Source organism: Cryptomeria japonica, chromosome 1 (assembly GCF_030272615.1).
Source record: "Cryptomeria japonica chromosome 1, Sugi_1.0, whole genome shotgun sequence".
NCBI lineage: Eukaryota > Viridiplantae > Streptophyta > Pinopsida > Cupressales > Cupressaceae > Cryptomeria > Cryptomeria japonica.
The window spans coordinates 42,933,277-42,953,462 of NC_081405.1; the positions used below are offsets into that span (position 1 = coordinate 42,933,277).

A 20,186-nucleotide genomic window follows, 5' to 3' on the forward strand; every position below is an offset into this window, starting at 1 on the left:
CAAATGTGTTGAACTGCCAGTAATGATTAAGTCATCCACATAGACAACCACAAACAGAATATCATTACTAGTATGCTTGATATACAGGTTTGCATCAGATGGACTCCGTTGAAAGCCATGATCTGTCAGGTACTTATCAATTTTCATGTACCAAGCCCGAGGAGCTTGTTTCAGACCATAGAGTGCTTTGACTAATCTACAGACCTTCTGTTCTTGACCAGCAACCTTGAATCCTGGGGGTTGCGTCATGTAGACTTCTTCCTGTAAGTCACCATTCAAAAAAGCACTCTTGACGTCCATCTGATGGACTTTCCAACTAAACTGGGCTGCCAAGGCAAGAACGAGCCATATGGTACTCATTTTGGCTGTAGGAGCAAAAGTCTCCTCGTAGTCAATGCCTTCTTTCTGTGAGAACCCACGAGCAACAAGACGAGCCTTATACTTGTCTAAGGTTCCATCAGCTTTGTATTTTACTTTGTACACCCATTTGCAGCTAATGGGCTTCTTCCCTGAAGGAAGATCAGAAAGGGCCCAAGTGTGATTCTTCTGAAGACTCTGGAACTCAGCTTCCATAGCCTGTTCCCACTCAGGTATACCTTTAGCCTCTGAGTATGTCTGAGGCTCAAAAACACTGTGTATGTTAGCCATGAGAGCAAAATTGACTGTATGCTGCTGTTTGCTCTTATTACGAGAGGTTCTACCCTCAATGAGTTCAGTATCCCTGAGATCACCAATGGTCTTGGCCCACCATTTAGGCCGGAGAGTAGAAGTGCGAACATCTGGAGGAGCTGGAAGAGGCTCAGGATCAGGAACAGGAGCAGCAGGAGGAGGATTATTCTCCGGAGGGAACTCAGGTAGTGCATCATCAAAAATAGATTCTGCATCATCCCTCCCATCAAGCGAACCTAATGGAATAAGAACACTGTGAGGCTGATCCTCAGAACTCTGCTCAGAAGAAGGGGACTGAAAGAATCCTCTGTCTTCATCAAATACAACATCACGACTGAAGATAAGACGGTCAGTGTCTATATCTATCAGTCTGTAGGCCTTATGGTGATCACTGTATCCTGTCATCATGAGTTTCTGACTTTTGGAATCCAACTTGGAGCGCTTAGCATTTGGAATCCAAACATAGGCAACAGAGCCAAAAACCTTCAGGTGGCTGATCTAAGGCTTCCGACCAGACCAAACCTCTTCTGGAGTCTTCCCCTTAACGGCCTGAGTAGGAGAGCGGTTAAGAAGGTAGACAGCAGTAAAGACTGCTTCAGCCCAATACTTGTTCGGAACACTCCTGTGTTGTAACATAGAGCGAGCCATCTCAACAACCGTACGATTGCGACGCTCGACAACACTGTTTTGATGAGGAGTGTAGGGTGTAGTCAACTGGCGTTTGATGCCATGGGTATCACAGAAGTTGGAGAATGCAGAAGAACAAAACTCCCCCCCGTTATCTGTCCTAAGAGTAATGATACTATGTCCAGACTCTTTTTCAACAAAGGACTTAAACTTCTGAAAGATACTAAATACATCTGATTTATGTTTAAGAAAGTACACCCACATCTTTCTACTAAAATCATCTACAATAAGCAAAAAATATTTGCAACCAGTAACAGAAGATGTATTCATAGGACCACAAATATCAGCATGAAGTAATTGAAGTACCTTAGATGCGCGCCAAGACTTTCCATGTGGGAATGAAGTCCGATGCTGTTTGCCAGCTTGACAGGCGCCACATACTCCAAGATGCTGAGTCTGAATATCAGGTAACCCTGAAACAAGTCCCTCCCGAGATAGCTGAGAGAGATACTGAATGTTGAGATGTCCATATCTCTGATGCCACAAAGTGCTAAGAGGAGAAACACGAGCTGCCAGAGCCACTTCAGGAGAATCACCAGTGTCAAGTAGCCTATATAGGCCATGATCCTCTAGACCAACAGCAACAGTAAGACTAGTCTCCCGATCAATGATGGAGCACTTGTGAGCACTGAACACCACATCTAGTTGAGGAGAATTCCTCATAATCTGGCTGACAGAGAGCAGATTAAGTTCCATTCCAGGAACATAGTACACATTCAAAAAAATGAGAGTCCTGCCACCAGACTGTATCTGAACAGTGCCTCTGCCAACAACTGTATACTCCTCACCTCCGCCAAATACAACGGAATCACTGAAAGGTGAGAAGTCTGTAAACCAGTCACGCCGATGAGAAAAGTGACGTGATGCACCAGAGTCGATGTACCAAGCAGAAGACCTAGCATGATCTGAAGACCTCTTAGCCATAAAGGCATAAAAGGCAGACTCTTTCTGCTCGGAATGTTCAGCAACATGCGCCTTCTGGTGTGACCCTCCCTGCTTCTTTTGTTCAGAAGCGAGCCTCTGACGGCAATCTTTCTTCATATGGCCGTACTTGTGACAGTAATTGCATTGCACATTCTTCTTCTTAGCTCCATCCTGTGTCTGAGAAGAGCCTTTCTGCTGAGAAGACTGAGAGGACTGAAATTTGCCTTTATCCTTCTGAAAGGATTGAGCTGTGAAGGCATTTTCCGAGGAGGCTGATGTAGTACCACTACCAAATTGCTGTTTCCAGCGATCCTGCTGTAGAAGTTTGGTGCACAATTCTGAAAACTTCAGATCAACATTAGTGGAAGTAATATTGAGGGTTTCAATTAAGTGTTCATACGATTTCGGAAGACTTTTTAAAGTGATTACAACCATGTCTTCTTCCTCCATAGTCCGACCAATAGCTTCGAGTTGATCTCGAATGTCCTTAATCCTCGTGAGGTGCTCCTGTAAGGACATACGTTCGTCCATCATAATGGAGAACAACTGATTCTTCAGAAAGAATGCTCGGCTCTTGTCGGATGTCTCATGCAATTCCTTCAGATGCTTCCAGATGTCAGAAGCTGTCTTGCCGGAAGGAATCTACAGTAACTGATCATCAGTTACTGAGAGTTTGAGAAGCATGACTGCCTCCCGATTGCGTTCATCAAACTTATCTTGATCTGCACCAGGTGTACCAGGACTGAGCTCTTTGCCCAAAACAAGCTGGTCAAGACGCCTATATTCAAAAATGGTCAACATACGCTGTTTCCAGATGTTGTAGTTGTGACCATTAAAGCGTTGACTGCCTTCTAACATCAGATTGGTGAGAGAAGCCATTTGCACGTTTCCCAAGAAAAAATTCCTGGTTGACCCAAAAAAATCCAAAGACAGCCCAGAAATGCGTGCAAAAAACCCAGAAGGATTCGCCTGTCAGAATGTGGATCCGCGGGCTCGAAAATCGAGGCACCCAAAAAAAATGGACAACAACCCAGATTAGGGTTTGAAAAACCCACCACGAATCTGCAAGAAAAACTGAACTTCGATAAAAACTGGAGGTAAACACCTCAATCGAAGATTGCAGAGGTCGGCGCCATTGTTTGCAGAGAGAAAGACATCGTCGTTGCAGAGAATGACGAGTTGCAAGTGGCGCCGCTGAAGGTGACGACGCCTGCAGACGTGCACAGAGCCGAACAGGTCGCAAGTGAACGACGCGAACAGGTCGCAGATCGCGCGGGTTGCAGGTCACGGGGGCGATGGAGGCGGCGCCGGAGTGTGTCCGCGACGTCGCACACAGGTCGCGTCAACGCGACAACCCTTGCAGGTCCCGAACACAGGTCATGGGGGCGGTAAAACGCGACGCCGAAGAAAAAAACGACGACCCTTCCTGCGCGAACACAGGTCGCGACGACGCACGACGACCCTGCAGACAGAGGTTGCCGAAAAAACGACGAACCTGCAGGTCGAAAAACACAGATTCCGCCCCAGAATCCAAAAAAAAACTTTGATAAATTTTCCAAAAAATAATTTCGAAAATTTCCACTAATTGGAAATTAGGATTAAAAAATTTTCGAAAAAATTCCTCCTGTAGCTCTGATACCATAAAACAATGCGAGACACGCAATGGATTTCAAAGAATTGATTGATAAATCAGAATGAGCAAAACGCTCATAAATAATACAAGCTATTTACAAGAATAGCAAGTTTCTAATAAGAAACTGCTGAGAAGATCGAAGATGATCTGTCTAAAATAGAATATACACTGAATGAGCATTAATACTAAAATTAACATATTTTAATATTCTATTATGTATTTCTTCCTTGAAGCAGCAAAGAATTGGGAATGGTTGTCTGTGTGATAGTTCTTCTCTATTACGTTCCTTGCCCTTTAACAGTCTTGTTTCTCAACAATAATAACAAACTACTGCATACCATATTATTTCTTTAATGCATCGACCATAATATTATTTTGTTTTCTATAAGGTAATCGTTGTCTTGTTAATATCTTTAATACTGATCTCTATCATGTAAATTACTTAGTACTATCCTTCCAATGAATCGCTTGATCATAACATTAGTAGTCGCCACGAAGTCAACCGTTTCAAAGCATAACAATCATAATTTCCACATTGTTTCAAGTCACCATCTTTCAAGGAAATGGTTCTGCCATATTTGATTAGTCAGTCCACTGCTTTGTCATTTGTCTCCAAAATATTTCTGAAGTATTACGCTGCATGCTCATTAATGTAATCGCTGCTTAGACCAATGCATTGTCTCTATCAATCACTGTTTTTACTCAATGCTTTATTTACTTAGGTAATGCTGATCATTGACTTCCATCACTTACAAAAAATCTCCACCTTCGCATGACATTGAAGATTAACTGCCATCATAATGTAGCCGCTGCATATGAGTTTGTTTGTTATTCTCTGCAGTCAGTCTTGTCAAACATATGAAGTTGGCTTTATTTGCTGACTTGTGTATTTCATGTCGTTTGTTCTAAACAACAAAACCACTGTCAATATATTTGTTGCTCCTCTTACTAAAATCGATGCATCATAAACTTGGTTGCTATCATATACCTGATATTATGTAATCATTGTCATATATCATAGGCTTATTTACTGCTCCTTATTCACATTATTCATAAAGATTATATGACAGTTTGCTTGTTTGGTTTTAGGGATTGGATGGCGATTCACAAGTCCATAACCAGGGAGTTTTCTCTCAACCTTTGAATGGAGTCATCCTACTAGGTCAAAGGGTTTTCATCTCCGTGGTTGGGAAACCAAATGGATTGTGTCCCTTGGTCTCCACAAATATGAGGGTTTTCATCCTCATATCTGATCACTCTAAATGTAATGTCCCCTTTTGGGATTTACCATCATTTACTCGTGAAACAACATTTTTAACTTACAGTGAGAGTTGTAATATATTAATGAATAAAACTTTATCAAAATTAAGTATATTTTCTTACAATTTTTAGCTTAAAACTCTGAGAATGGTTTAGAGGATAGACGTATCTTGATAGCTTCTTATGAGTAGATGATATATAATCCGAATCTCTTGCTGTCACTTCATCTGATATTTTATTGACAACCCTTTTACCATTAGATGTAAATAATGATTATCCTCCCACACATACACCACCCATTTTGTACCTTTTGTTTCTTCCTTCCAACAACCATGCCTTCCCATTATGAAACTAAGCACACATCTTAATCATTTGTTTTCGCGTTCTCATACATTATTAGTTATTACTCTTGTGCAGTCACTAATTATCGATTTGTCATATCAATGAAACAACAATATGAATCCTTTGCCTCAAATCGCTGTTTCTATGTCAATAAAAATTGTGAAATACTACCTCACAGAACCCAATGAACACCTGTATGCAAATAACCTGTCACAACAATGGAAGATTCACAAAACACAAAGATTGCTTTGAATTCATAGAGCAAAAGAATGCAATAATGATAATCAGATTAGTTAGGATTACAAAGGGATCAATCCTTATAAAAGGAGATCAAACCTAATAACATAAACCCTAAAAGCAATTAATAATTTAAGGTGAATATTAATTATTAATATTCCTAAGTTTAGCTTCCTAAATTTAGCTTAAGTGAAATAGAGAAAAGGTGACTTAATGATTAAATCAATATGATTTAATTAATTAAGTAAACTAATACCTTTTACTCTAACACCCGCCCTTAAAATGAAGTTAGGGAGAAGCTAAAAAAACTAAGGACTAGATGCTAGAAAGCTAAAAATGGGTCCCGGCAACACGGCCTGATGAGGTACCCAAGTACAATGAAATCTCTGTAAAGTGGAGAAAAAGGAGAAAACCCAGTGGGAACAAAACTCCTCTCCAAGAAGAGATGAAAGCTCAAGTGAAGGACTAAGAATCCTCCAAACAAGAATGTTCCAAAAGATAGGAACAAAAGATGAGCATGAAGAATCATTGAAGCATGAAGAAGCTACAAAATTTGTCATAGAATGACTGCTAAAATGTTGTCGTAAGAACCTCCTCTAAAACCAAAGATGATTAGGATCAAGAAGATATGAATCTGCATGAGTACCCTCAATGACACTACTCGAATCCGAATCAGATGGAAAACACAAGAAAAACATCTGGAATCTGAAGATACAAATGGCACGAGTAACAACAGTCTGAAGAACTGATCAAATGAAAAACGGAAGGTCGCCTCCGAAAATAGGAATGAAAGAGTGTCCATATGGTAAATGATCCATCTCATCGAAATGCATAGGTAACCAACCACTGCATCCGGCCGCCTCCTCCTGCTTACCGCCTCCCGACCACCGCCTTCCGGCCACCGCCGCCGCCCGACCGCTGCCGCCCAGGCCCCCAACCCACCAAATTTTTTTTCAGCCAGGGCCCTTTTCCGGCGGGGGCGATTTATTCCGGCAGGGTGATTTTTTCTAGAAGGGAGATTTTTTTGGCCAGTGGGGGAATTTTTTTTGGCATATTCTGCTGACGTCAGCAGTACGGACAACATATTAGCCTCTGTGACCCTCTTTGTGCCCTAAAAGAGGGATTTTTTTCTTTTGGCCTTCACTTGGGCATACGATATCGTTTTTTGGCAAACAAGATATCATTGGAAAGCTAGTTTCGTCTACTTTCCAGATTTGTGGTTTTTATCACTTGGTTTTTTTGCTGGTACATTCTATAGCCATTTGAAGTTAGAGGTGTTGTTTTCAGTCTCAAGCTCATATCTTTTCGCCAGTTTCTCCATTTTTCGCGATTCTAGCGGCGTTGGGACAATGTTTCAGAGCTCTTCACAACCATCCATGCACTTTTTCCAGATTTTACTCCAAGTACATTTTATTCAGTTTTTACTCTAGTGAATTATTTGGACATATGAGATCATGGAAGATTCTCGTTTGAGTGAGATGACTTTTTTTTGTTGTTCTTCATGTATTTCCATCCTTTTGTCTTCTTTGAGCACTGTATACATCATTTTGTAAGCATTTTCTTTTTTGCAAACGCACTGAGATAAAATGCCACCATGCCTTGCATTCTTGGGATCTTGCACATTGTGTGCCTTATTGTACTCACACTCCATTATAAAGTGCAATGGGGGGTTTGATGTTTGCCTTTGTTTTCCATCTACCTTTGTCACGTGAGTGTTCCTTCCACAACATTAGCCTCCTGATGTGTGTCAAGTGAGTGTTCCTTCCACGACACTAGCCTTTATATGTGTTTGTACTTTCTGTTGCACTCTCGATGTTCCTAGTTCTTCGTCATGCAGTTTTTCTTGGCATTCAGTTTCAATGTACCTGTCACCTCTCCTTTGTCAGCATTATGGGGGGGTTTCTCCTATTGGTGGTTCTAATGCTTCCTTGGTTCGTTGGAGTGAGCTATGTATTCAGTATTTGTTCCTATGTACTAGGCGGATGCAGTGGCTGGTTACCTATGCATTTTGGTGAGATGGATCATTTACCATATGGACACTCTTTCATTCCTATTTTTTGGAGGCAACCTTCCATCTTCGATTGATCAGCTCTTCAGACTTTGGTGTTTTTGCCATTTGTATCTTCGAGTTCAATTGTTTGCCTTTGTTTTCCGTCTGATTCAAGTAGTGTTATTTGAGGGCACTCATGCAGATTACAGTCTCCTCTACCTAATCATCTTCTATTTCAGTGGAGGTTCTTCAGATCGACAGTGTTTGCATCTTCATGCTTCAGTGGTGTTCTTCATGTTCATCCTTTGTTCCTGTTTTTTGGAACATTCTCTTGTTTGGAGGCTTCTTCAGCCCTTCACTTGTATTTCTCTCTTTAGGAGAGGAGTTTTTTCCCATGAGGTTTTCTCCTTTTCTCCAGTTGTGAGAGATCTTTTCTACTTGGGTACCTAATCAGGCCTTGTTGTCGAGACCCAAATTCGCCTTCATAATGTAGTTGCATTTGCTTCATGCATTTAGTTTTTAGCTACTCCCTAAGTTCATCTTAAGGGGGGGTGTTAGAGTTATCATGTATTAGCTAATAATTATTTATTTAATTATTAGTCTATTATCCTCTACGCTTAAAATAAACTTAGGCATTTAATAATATGGTAGGTATTAATTATTAAATACACTTTATCCCTGTAGGGTTTCTTTAGGGTTGCACAACTTTAGGGTTGCATATTCTCCTTTTATAAGGATTGTATTGTACTTTCTATTGCATTCCCTCTCTGAATGATAATCTTTTTCTTCAGAGCCATTATTGCTTTTTTGTCTCCATTCTTCTCTTGTGACAGGTATTTTGCTTGCAGGTGTTCTTGCGCCCGGAAGGCAATGGCTGGGAGGCGGCAAGCAGGAGGCGGTGGTCAGGAGGCTGTCGGTTGCATGGTGGGGGCCCGAGCGGCGGTGGCCGGAACAAGCGGCGGCGGCGGCAGCCGGAGACTACAAGGCGGCGGAGCAGGGCTACTATCCGACAGAGCAGGTGGGCCGGAGAACGGGCGGCAATGACGAGGGGCAGCCGGCCAAAAACTTGCGAGGGCCATGGAAAGAAGCGGCGGTGGGTGGGGCCCGACAAAGCCGTTGGCCCTACTGCAAGCCATACGGCTGCAGTCCATACAGACTACAACAAGGGGTACGCCCCCCCCTTTTCACAAGTTTTTTTGTTTTAAAAACTTTGTTTGAATGCAAAAAACGCATTTTGCAGTGGCTTGGGCACGCCATTAAACTGCCCACAATTTTTATTTTTTTTATTTTTGCCTCAATCCGCGTGCAGAAGGGGGGTTGTACGGCCCTAAGCAAAAAAGAATTTGCCCCAGAAGTCAACTTTGTCCAAATTAGACAAATTATATATGGAAATAAGGGTTTTGGAGCGCTCTAAGCACAACCGTGTGTTCCGTTTGAGCCCAAAATGCCCAAAAAATAAGGCTACCCCCTGATCCAATAGAAAACCTCTTAAATCTGAAACCCTCAAAGCTCCAAAAAATTCTTCTAAAAAATCAAGAACAAGTAGCAGCAGATGTAGGCTCTGATACCATTTTAAAGTTGTGAAATACAACCTCACAGAACCCAATGAACACCCGTATGCAAATAACCTATCACAACAATGGAAGATTCACAAATAACAAAGATTGCTTTGAATTCCTAGAGCAAAAGAATGCAATAATGATAATCAAATTAGTTAGGATTACAAAAGGATCAATCCTTATAAAAGGAGATCAAACCTAAAAACATAAACCCTAAAAGCAATTAATAATTAATAATAAATATTAATTATTAATATTCCTAAGTTTAGCTTCCTAAATTTAGCTCAAGTGAAATAGAGAAAAGGTGACTTAATTATTAAATCAATATGATTTAATTAATTAAGTAAACTAATACCTTTTACTCGAACAATATCGATCATCTCATTCACCTATAATTGTATATCTTCATGTCATAGTCGATTGAGGCATAGTAATTGATCGATGGGGTTAACTGGTTTTCAATGTCTAGTTTCTAAAACAATTTGTTTATATTTTGCAATAATATAATATTATAAAATTTATATTATTATTTGATGAATATGAAATTAATATTAATAATTAATAAATATAGATTATATATTAAATCTTGTTTATTATTTTTTAGATTTTATTTAGTTCATTCTATTCATTTATTTGGTTATATATTATTTATTATTAAATTCTATTTTAGAGCGGCATTATCATATTTTTGATTGTTTAGATGGGGACATCACACTAAACAACATGTGCACTGAGAAATATAAATTAGGGTTTCGAAGTAGAAAATAGAATGAATCTTCTCAACAAAACGTTCAACCTTCAATAACACGAAGATCCACAAGCAAAAAGAGTTTCCGCTAAAAACAACAGCAATGAGTAAAATTAAATCCAATCAATAAATTTAAACAATGTTTGTTTGGGTGAAAAAATTCCCTTCCCTTCTCAAATGTTGTGACTTCAAAATGCATCATTAATGGCTCTTTGTCATACGGGGAGGTAGGTGGGAATATTAGCACATAAAGGTGAGAATGTCGGAGTTCAAAGGTTGGGTATACTGCCTAATGCATGTCACAGGACAAGAGTCGAGGATGGTAAAGTCCAAAATCTTGATAAAACACTCACAAACAAGAATTTGGAACCAAAACTCTCTACTTGGAGTAATTAAAACCAAGATGGCTGATATCAATCAAGCTTAGATTAACAAAAAGAAAATGGAAAGGACTTCCAGTTCACAACATGAATTTATAGAAAAGGGGGCATTCCAAGTTTGTCCTTCCCAAAATTTCTTGTCCTCAAGCAATGCAGATTAGGCTGCTCCAAAAATTTTGGTCCTTCCCACATGGCATCTTCAACAAGTAGGTGTTTCCAACAAATCAAATACTCTATGATATTTATTCCTCTCACATTCTTCACCCCGGTATCCATCACTTCTTTAGGGATCAAAACTAATTTACTCTCATCATCCAAAGGTGGTAGGTTCACTAAAGGTATAAAATGTTGACCAAGAGCTCTTTTCAGACAAGAAATACGAAAAATATTATGGATTTTTCTATTCTATAGAAGTTCCAATGCATAAGCCACTTCACCTATCCACCTCACAACATTCTAGGGTCCATAGAATCTCGGTTTGATATTTTTAGGTCCACTTCTCATTAGAAGACTATCTATAAGGCTGCAATCTTAAATAGATCATGTCCTTGACCTCAAAAGATCTCTAAGTTTAGTGTTGATCTACATAAAACTTATGATGTTTGCAATTATTAGATCAACATAATTTAGTGTATTATATGATTCATACCCATATAAGGCTTTGAAAGGGAACATACCAATGGACATATAATAAGATGTATTGTCATTTATCTCTTCAGTTGGTTGCCATTTTGAGATCTCATCTGTGCCATTTTCTGGTACTTCAAATTGAGCATGACAGAATAAAGTTCCCTGCCATGGGTGACCAAGCCTATAACAATAGTTAACCAATAAAATCCAGTATATAAGTGAGGATCACATCCCCATCCCCATACCCACAATTTTTGGTGACCACATTTATAAAATATATATCCTTATCCATATCCATTACCCAGGTCCCACATATCCTAATTTTATGACATTCCCGTTCCCAAACTGGTACCTGTACCCCCACATCACCAGGTAAATCTGCTTACAACCAACCAAATAATACAAAACAGTTACTATAAGATTTCAGGAATTTTTGCTTTTTCGAATAATCTGGGATCAAATTCAGTACTAAACATATCAATTGGAAAATCAGAAGAACTAAGATGACATCAGCTCTACAGCAATACCTTTTTCTTTTCTGTAGTACTTTAGTTTGAACATGGCTGCATAAATTTCTAACAAAGTTACAATTTTCTTTGTGGACGCAAACACTTATATTTACTCATCAATCATGCCAACTACAATACATGCAACAACCATGGATTTCCATAAATCACATTACAAATGAAGCATTGAAATTTTAAACAATATTTGAGTGCATAATTAGTTGGAAATTTGAATTCCGAAAATTGTTACCTGGGCAATATAAGGATAGGCCTCATCCACAATTGCAAAATCTGGATTCCCAACAAGTGCTATACCTTCCAGCACACCAATTGCTCGAATTATTAAAGCAAAATAAGGTGGTATTCTGAAAGGATAATCAAACGTTATTTGTGCCAAATCTGCTGCCAGCTCTTGAAAATTAATGTTCTTTGCCCCTCCTCCTTCAAGTGCTTGATCAAAAACCTTGGCTAAGACGGGCATGATAGGATTTAAATTTACTCCCTCAGGAATGAAGTCCAGCTTGACAAAGTCCTTAACAATAGCTTCGTAATCCCGATGAATGAGGTGTGAGATTGCTTCAATCATACCATACTTCTGATCATCTGTAATCTTCGTCATAAGTCCTGCAGAAAATGAAAGATGCATTATTCACCCTATTTCAATGTCACGAATCCCAATATTTGAAGCATTGGGTCAAGATCTAAATTTTACATATGCCTGCAGAATCTAAATGATATGGCAAAATGAAAATGGGATTTCTTAAGCCCGTCACAACTTCAAGTAAAGGAAAACACAATTTGTGCTTCTTTATTGCATCATAACTTTAATGGTTTTGATTCTAATTTTCGTAAATTAATTGAAACAAAGAAAAATAGCCTGTAAACAATGAACAAAAACAAACTAAACAATGTATCCTAGAACCAAGCTTAACTCATAAACTACTATGATTCAGATAATGTTTAAAAGGTTGGTTTTGTGACTTAAAAACATAATATGTCCACAAATCCTTCTAGTTACTATGGATTCATGATGCTCACTACAATTTGGAATGCTAATTATGTTAATTTTAAAATTTTAAATATATATTCATTCCAATTAGATATTCATCCCCAAAGAAAATAATTAGTATTTCTTCAAACAAAAGGATTAAAGATAATAAAAACCTTTAAAAAGAACCTCTCCCAAATGTAAGGCCACTAGAGCACTCAGTTATTACAACTACAATGAGTTAGTACATAACCACACAAATAGGGCACTATTTCTTACACTATATCTCACTTGGATACTTTCACACAACACAACAAAGCATACAAGACAATCAAATCTATCATGCTAATGCTTACATGTAAACTATACAACATTAGTAATCAAAACCCATTTGGTCTATAGTGAGCAAAATCAAGTCCAAAGACAAATCTCTCTCGATGTTATTTCAAGGCATCATTAGTTTTAATTCTCCAACCTACTCGTCTCCATCTAGCCCATAATATTTTTTTTTTTAAATTAAATTGGACCATAATCTTTGAAGTGTTCAACCATATTTTCAAAAGCTTCATCAAGCTGGATCACTCAAAAGCATTTGACTAAATAAGTGAAATAAATTGACTAGACTCTAGCTAAACTACTTGCATGATGAGTCAGTTTTATTATAAATTATCTTTTTTGTTAATTCTAATATTACAACATGCAACTGTCAATTGAACTGACAACTAAAATCATTACAATCTATCATTTAAAAGTCACATCTCTCACATGATGTAGACAATCTAACAATAGCTGAATCTAGCTATAAATAGATGACACTAAAAATAGTGAAAAGCTATACAATTAAAATCATTACAATATACATTTTAGTACTCGCATCTCTCACATAACGAGATAGACAATCTAAAAATAGCTAAATCTAGCTATAAATAGAGGACATCAAAAATACTGAGTTTTGGATAAAAATTAAAAACCTAGAATCTGCTCTTGTTCTCAGAAATAATGACAGCTAAAAATAGACTTTTTGAAAATGTAGCTAGCTCTAGACAATTTGATTCAAATGAGTAATGACACTTCCCTCTAATACCACAAAAACTACAAACCCTTCTACGAAACTCTAAACTCTTGACAATCTATCAATGGTGACTCGAATCTAAAACACTCTGATGAAACTTTGAAAATTCAGATTAACACTTTCATTGTTGACAAAGTTTGGTAAATCTTGGAGATTTCTAAACGTTTGATTATTTGGTGAACACACTCCTTGAATTTGAACATCCTCCCATTCACTCTTCATTTATATCCACAACTCTAAACACTGTTTGTATTTGCATTGAATCTCGACTGAAAATCACAACTCTAAATACCACTCTAATATCATAGCATCGACCATTGTAGCTTTGCAATGTCCCTACTAGTTAGAGATCACTGTCCTGCAAAACAGACTGTTAGAATGCAACAAATATATATGTAACTAATCTAATTTGCAATTAAACTTCAATTATTTAATTAAAAACTAATCTCAATTCTTATTTAATAAAAAGGATACGAGTGTAGTACTGGGACATGTCCTTAGGCGGTTGTGATGCTCGCCTTCTTGGAACCCATCTTGGTTCCAAGCCATACCAGGAAATCGATGGATAATTCGAGTCCTGTCTTGGATGCAACATCTTACATCCAAGCCTACCAAGGAAGACCATCATATATGATCAGTTCCTTGCCTTGGATGATGCATCTCATCATCCAAGTCTACCAGAGAGGACCGGCCAGATCTGTCTCTTCTTGGGTGAGCTTTGACACCCAAGCCATAACATATATGCATATAAATACTCAGTATATACTACCTACCAGGGATTATCATAATCCCTGAACTAGGCTATGGGAATTTCCTCCCAATAGCCTCCATCATATAGCCACATTATTCATATAACATTCTACAATTCATTATCATTTTTTAATCCATAATTTATGCCTACATTTACATATTCCTTAATTCCCATTATTGATCCTACATACATATAAATATTCTGCATACATACCTATATTCATTGCTACAAACACATAAGATAATATCGCTATCCTACTATAGCTCTGTTAAAGGAATTGTTGTATTATTATGTATGATAGAATATTCAGTAATATATATGTGTGTGTGTGGCACACACGTCCACACACATATATACCCCTGTAGCCAGTAAATACCTCTTACATGTTCGCAGTCCGCACCCTGCCGTTTGCAGTTCGTAGTCCGCAGTTGTTGTTTGCAGATTGAAGTCCGCAGTTGTCATTGCAGTACTCCGGTCTTCCTCCCTTCCTCCCACTCCCTTGTCGTGGTCGCCTACCTTATACCCCGTGGAGGGGAAGGGTTGCATCCCTCCACGGTTCCCTTTATGGGAAGGGGTGTGACGGTGGTCGCAGCCCAGTCTGCGACTACCGTCCCACCACTTCCCGCGGGCCGAGGGGGGTGTAACCGGGAGATATTCGCAGTTCTTATACATCTTAATTGCATTTAACTTTATTCATTTGACAATACATTTCATTATTAAATATATTAAATACATTACATGGTTTAATCAATTATTTATAATAACATTATTTAATATATTAATATTTAATTATTTATTTCTTTTTGCAATATTTTAACATTATTTAATCTATTAACATTATTTTAATAATTGCTCCTTCATAATATATGCTTTTATTATTATTGGTGTGTTGAATAAAGCATACATTAGGTGACACAATAGGGGTCATCACAAGCTTGGCCCTTGGCAAGATGAGCATTTTATTCAATTATTCAATTGAATATATGTGCCTCCTTGCAATATAGACTAGACATAAAGACTTGTCACCATTGTGGATATGCAGTATCCATCGTTATGCTAATATTTACCATGTCACCATTGTGGCTTGGCTTCTACTCTAATATGTCAGCATCAACCATTGTAGCTTGTCCCTTGGCAAGATGAGCATTTTCTTCAATTGCATATATGTGCCTCCTTTCAATATAGACTACACACAAGCATCCATCCTTATCCTAATATTTACCATATTACCATTGTGGCTTGGCTTCTGGATGTAAATCTTGATGTGGAGATTCCTCCTACAAAGACTTAACAGAATCATAGTATTGGGTCCACTAGTTCACTTGCATATACGTGCCTCCTTTCAAGACTACACACAAGCATCCATCCTTATGCTAATATGTACCATCTCAGCATCATGTCTTAGCTTCTGGATGTAAATCTTGATGTGGAGTTTCCTTGTACAAAGATAAATGCAATCAAGAGTCTTGGGTCCACTCTCTTTATCGGTCCTAATTGATGTGGGATCTTCCTTCTCAACATTTGATTCATTGTTCTCTTGAGCTTTGTAATCAAACATTGATTTCTGCCCTTTATTATTTAAAAGCTTCAAAGACCAAATTACAGCTCTGCATGAGAGAAAAATACCATAGCCGAAATATGAAAGAAGGGAGGTGCACTTAATTGAAATTAGCCGCAATTATTCTTTTAAAGTGTCAAATATTGGTACAAGGTGTGCCTTACTTCAGATGCGCTTGTCCTGACTTTGGCACACTTTTGAAAGAAAATAAAGTCCTATTAAAATTTGTGCCTCCTTCCCTTTATTAGCCACTGCTTTCTTTTACAATAAATGTGTCTTTTTTATCTGCTGACTTCGCAATCATCTGTCTTATTTTGACTTTTACTTGGCTTGAAGGGGTGGCACAACTTATATGAGTTAGCTGCAATTCTTTTTTAAGAAACAAATGCACTTCTTATTCTTTCTAGCTGCAACTGTTGGAAATGTTGACTAGGAACAATTTGTTGTAATATCCCTTGCTAAATCTGATCTCTAACTGCTGATTTGGACCTCAAGGAATATTGTCAAACAGTTGTCATGTGTAATGTCCCCACTTTAGCAGTTGACCAAGTGTATGTGCGTTAGCCTAGCTCTACATGGTCCCAAGGGCTAGCGAAGGGTTTAAGGGGATCCTAGAGTGTTTTGGCCTAGTCATTTCCAGTTTGGGCTAAAACAGAGTTGATTTACTTAGTTTCAGGCATACTTACTATTTTTAGTAAGTCAACAGGACACAACGGAGGCTAGTTTTGGTGATTGGATTCGATACTCCTCGACGAGAGCTTTCCGACGAGCTATCACTCGCGCTATTCGGAGCCCGATTGCTAATATATTTTAATGCCTGAAGTGTTATTAAAGTAACATTTAATTTAGTTGTAAAATATTAAAGTGTTACTTTAATATTTATTTTATGGGATGTGTGCAAATCAAAGGGGCACCCAAGGGAGACATAAGTGAATATTTTAATATGTTTTATATTGCACATCTTTTATCCCACATTGCTCAAGTGAGTTGGGTCGACCCTTGGAGAAAGAATAAAATGAAGCTTTTGTGGCTTCATTCAGCATGTTGAATATGAGAAGAAATTGATGTGTGAGTTGCAGATCCGTTCTTGGCATTAGAGGACGTCTATCCTCTCTTGTGACATTCTAGACGTCATTCCCTTGGGGTTTGGCCTTTGGAATCCATTGCTATCAGCTTCATTAACAGGCAGATTGGGTGCATCTCCACCTACAGGCAGATTTGGTGTTTTGCTCATACCTTCTTCACTTCTTGACCAATGCTTATGCCATTCTGAAAGGATGATTTTATGAAGATATTGGACTGATTGAAGACTAATTAATACTGTAGCAGCACTGTAGCGCAGCACTATTCACGCTACTGTAGCACGGCACTATTCACGCTACTGTAGCACGGCACTATTCACGCTACTGTAGCAGCAAGATGGGAAGTCATTGTTGGAACATCATGTCAAAAATGCTGGAGTATTTAGTGAGTTGAAAAATCTGCTATGCATTTGACTTTATTAATTCTGGAATATCATATCAGCAGTAGTTCAATCTTCATGTTGCATATTATTGTAATTTCCTTCTAGTTCATGTTATGTGATTTTAAACCTATGCAAAGACTTAAAAACAAACAAACATTTCATTTCCAAAGCCATAAGAAGTTTAAACATTAAACGGAGAAATAAGGAGTTGGATGCAAACAGTTTGACTAAATTCCTATCAGCAATTGGTTTAGTTTTTGGGCATTCTAGGGTGTCTATTACATCATGAAACCTCTCTCTTGTTGTATTTTGTTTTCAGATTGTTTTTACTTACTTGGAATGGTTTCAAATGAAGTTTAAATGCTTGCAATTGATTACTAAAACTTCTAGGCCAAGAGCTAAAATGCAAATGCAATCCCTTTTGTCTTTTGAATGCACACATATGACTTCTACATGTAAAATGTGCACCTACAGCCAATGGACATTTTAACAAAGTACAAACACTTCTCATGCATCTTAAGATAACCAATATACAACAATTAAGCATTTTGACAAACAAATGGCATGCAACCTTGTACTACCTTCATTTTATGCTAAACCAAATACAAGTAGGAATACACAACACATATGATGATTTCAACTGTCCAATATTCAATGCCAATACTCTTGGCTCATAATCTAAATGCCCTCACAAGTTTGATAAAATTTGCATCTATAGCAACAACTAGCAGATCGATATGACAATGCAAATAAACAATAAAGAACCCGATGTACAAATCGATATGCTCTGTAACAATGTTGCAACCCTTGATGCTGATGAAACTTCACAATATTAGATGAAATTGTGCCCTCTATGTATGTCGCCCTTGCTGTAGTATATAATTCCTCAGAATTAATTAATTGCAGCCTTGAGACATCTCCAATTTATTCCAAAAATGACCTCCAATATTCACAAATTTGACTACTGGTTACGACCAACTCAAAAGCAAACCCTCAAAAGATCTTTCACCACCTCAGGGAGCTGTCACGATGAAGATACTACGTTCTCCAATGCCCTAATTTGCAGAAATGCAGAAAACCTTGGGCTTGCCTTCTCCAAATGCCCAGAAATCATAACTGTCAAGTTATCAAATGCTCATCGAATGAATGAAATCCCTTTTCAAATGCCTTTATATAATATTTAACTTGCATTTGGCTTCATCTCATTTAATTTCACTTTAATTTCATTTACTTTTCCCTCCACTTGGTGCATAATATAAAGTATACTTTATTAACACTTATATCTCCCTTTAAATAACACTCTATCACATATAATAAAGTATACTTTTAAAGCATCTAATATGTCATCTCTTAAAGTGGGCCCCCAATATAAATTAAATGCATTTTGAATAATTGACTTCATAATTCATTAAATAACCCCCTCATAATAAAGTCAATTAGATATTTAAATGATGTGCTTTTTTAATTAATTAATTAATTATTATTATTAAAGTACAACTTTAATAATAATAAAAATGCCATAACTTCTACAATAATGCATATAATTCAATTCAGTCTGCTCTAGGAGGTAACTGTTGACGTGTCTGAAATCGCATCAAATAAGGAAATCCCTAATGCTGTTTTTTATTTGATCAATGGGGATTACCTCAATGTTTCGGTTCTCAGGTCTTGACTGCAGGATAACTTAGTGGTTTGATGTGTTTTGCTGGAAACACAAAGGGGACTTTTGGTTAGATGAACAACTTTCGGGTGAGTTCCCTAAAATTTAACAGTCTTGTATCGGTTGATTTCAGTTCGATTGATACTAACTCAGCTGGACTGTGGTTTCTTGTAATGTCCCCTTCTCGAGCATGATCTTCTCAGATGACCGTTGGCCTATTCTAGAGACCCGTAGGCTACTCGGACGGTTTGATTAGGGTTTCTTGTGTGGAGGTTGCAGTTGCTCATGAATTGGTGTTTGAACTACGGATTCCTTCTGGGTTTTTTGTGGGCTTCGCAGTGATATGTTTCTCTTGGCATTCTGAGCACTTTCTGGAATTTACTATTTTTAGTAAATTCTATTTCTGGCAGTGATCCTATTGGTCTCGGCACAGTTGACTTTCCTCTTTAGTCGACTCAATTGGTTTATTCAATTTTGGCCTTGGGAATGCAGTTTCGGAGAGATAAGTTCATTTCACTTAAATAACATTATATTTTAATGTTATATTTCCCCCCTTGGCCTAATCTCTTAACTTAATGTTGTTTTAAAAGGTGGTCTTTAAGGGGTGGCGCCATCATTGAGATTATTTTATAATTATTAAGGTTGAATTAAAGCCTTAAGTTGGACGCCAATACTTAAGTGATGAATTTAATTAAAAAGTCAAAATTGAAGCTTTGAAGAAAGGGACGCCATCTATTGGAGGATTAGGGTTTGGCTCTGAAAGGAAGATTAGGGTTTCGAGAAGGTCAACGGAAAATTATAAAAGGAAGCCTCTGGTTCTCTTTTCGGATCTTTTGTCTACAGGCATGTTATGCTGCCTGTTAATGCATGGTAGCTTATGCAAGATAAGATCTTCCTAACCTTCCTGTTCTGTTATTCATCTACATGCTTCATGTCTGATTTATATTACATATGATTATCAGATTGTACAAACATTGCTTATCATTAAGTTATCGGGTTAAATTAGCCGATACATACTTGCTATCGGATGCATAAACATTGGCACCGATTCACATCTGTTATCGGGCTTAATTATATCGAGCATATTTGTTATCGGGTTTAATGAATACACCGCTTCATTTGGCATT

General features: G+C 37.9%; 1 protein-coding gene across 2 annotated transcripts in view; it reads right to left on the reverse strand.

Annotated features, from left to right (window-relative positions):
- LOC131027392 (uncharacterized) overlaps nt 1–20,186 on the reverse strand; it is a 197,294-nt gene that overhangs the window by 44,109 nt on the left and 132,999 nt on the right. For both annotated transcript variants that reach the window (XM_057957431.2, XM_057957432.2), the window contains exon 10: nt 11,816–12,189. In XM_057957431.2, coding sequence (XP_057813414.2) covers nt 11,816–12,189 — 374 coding nt within the window. The remainder of the gene's footprint in view (nt 1–11,815; nt 12,190–20,186) is intronic.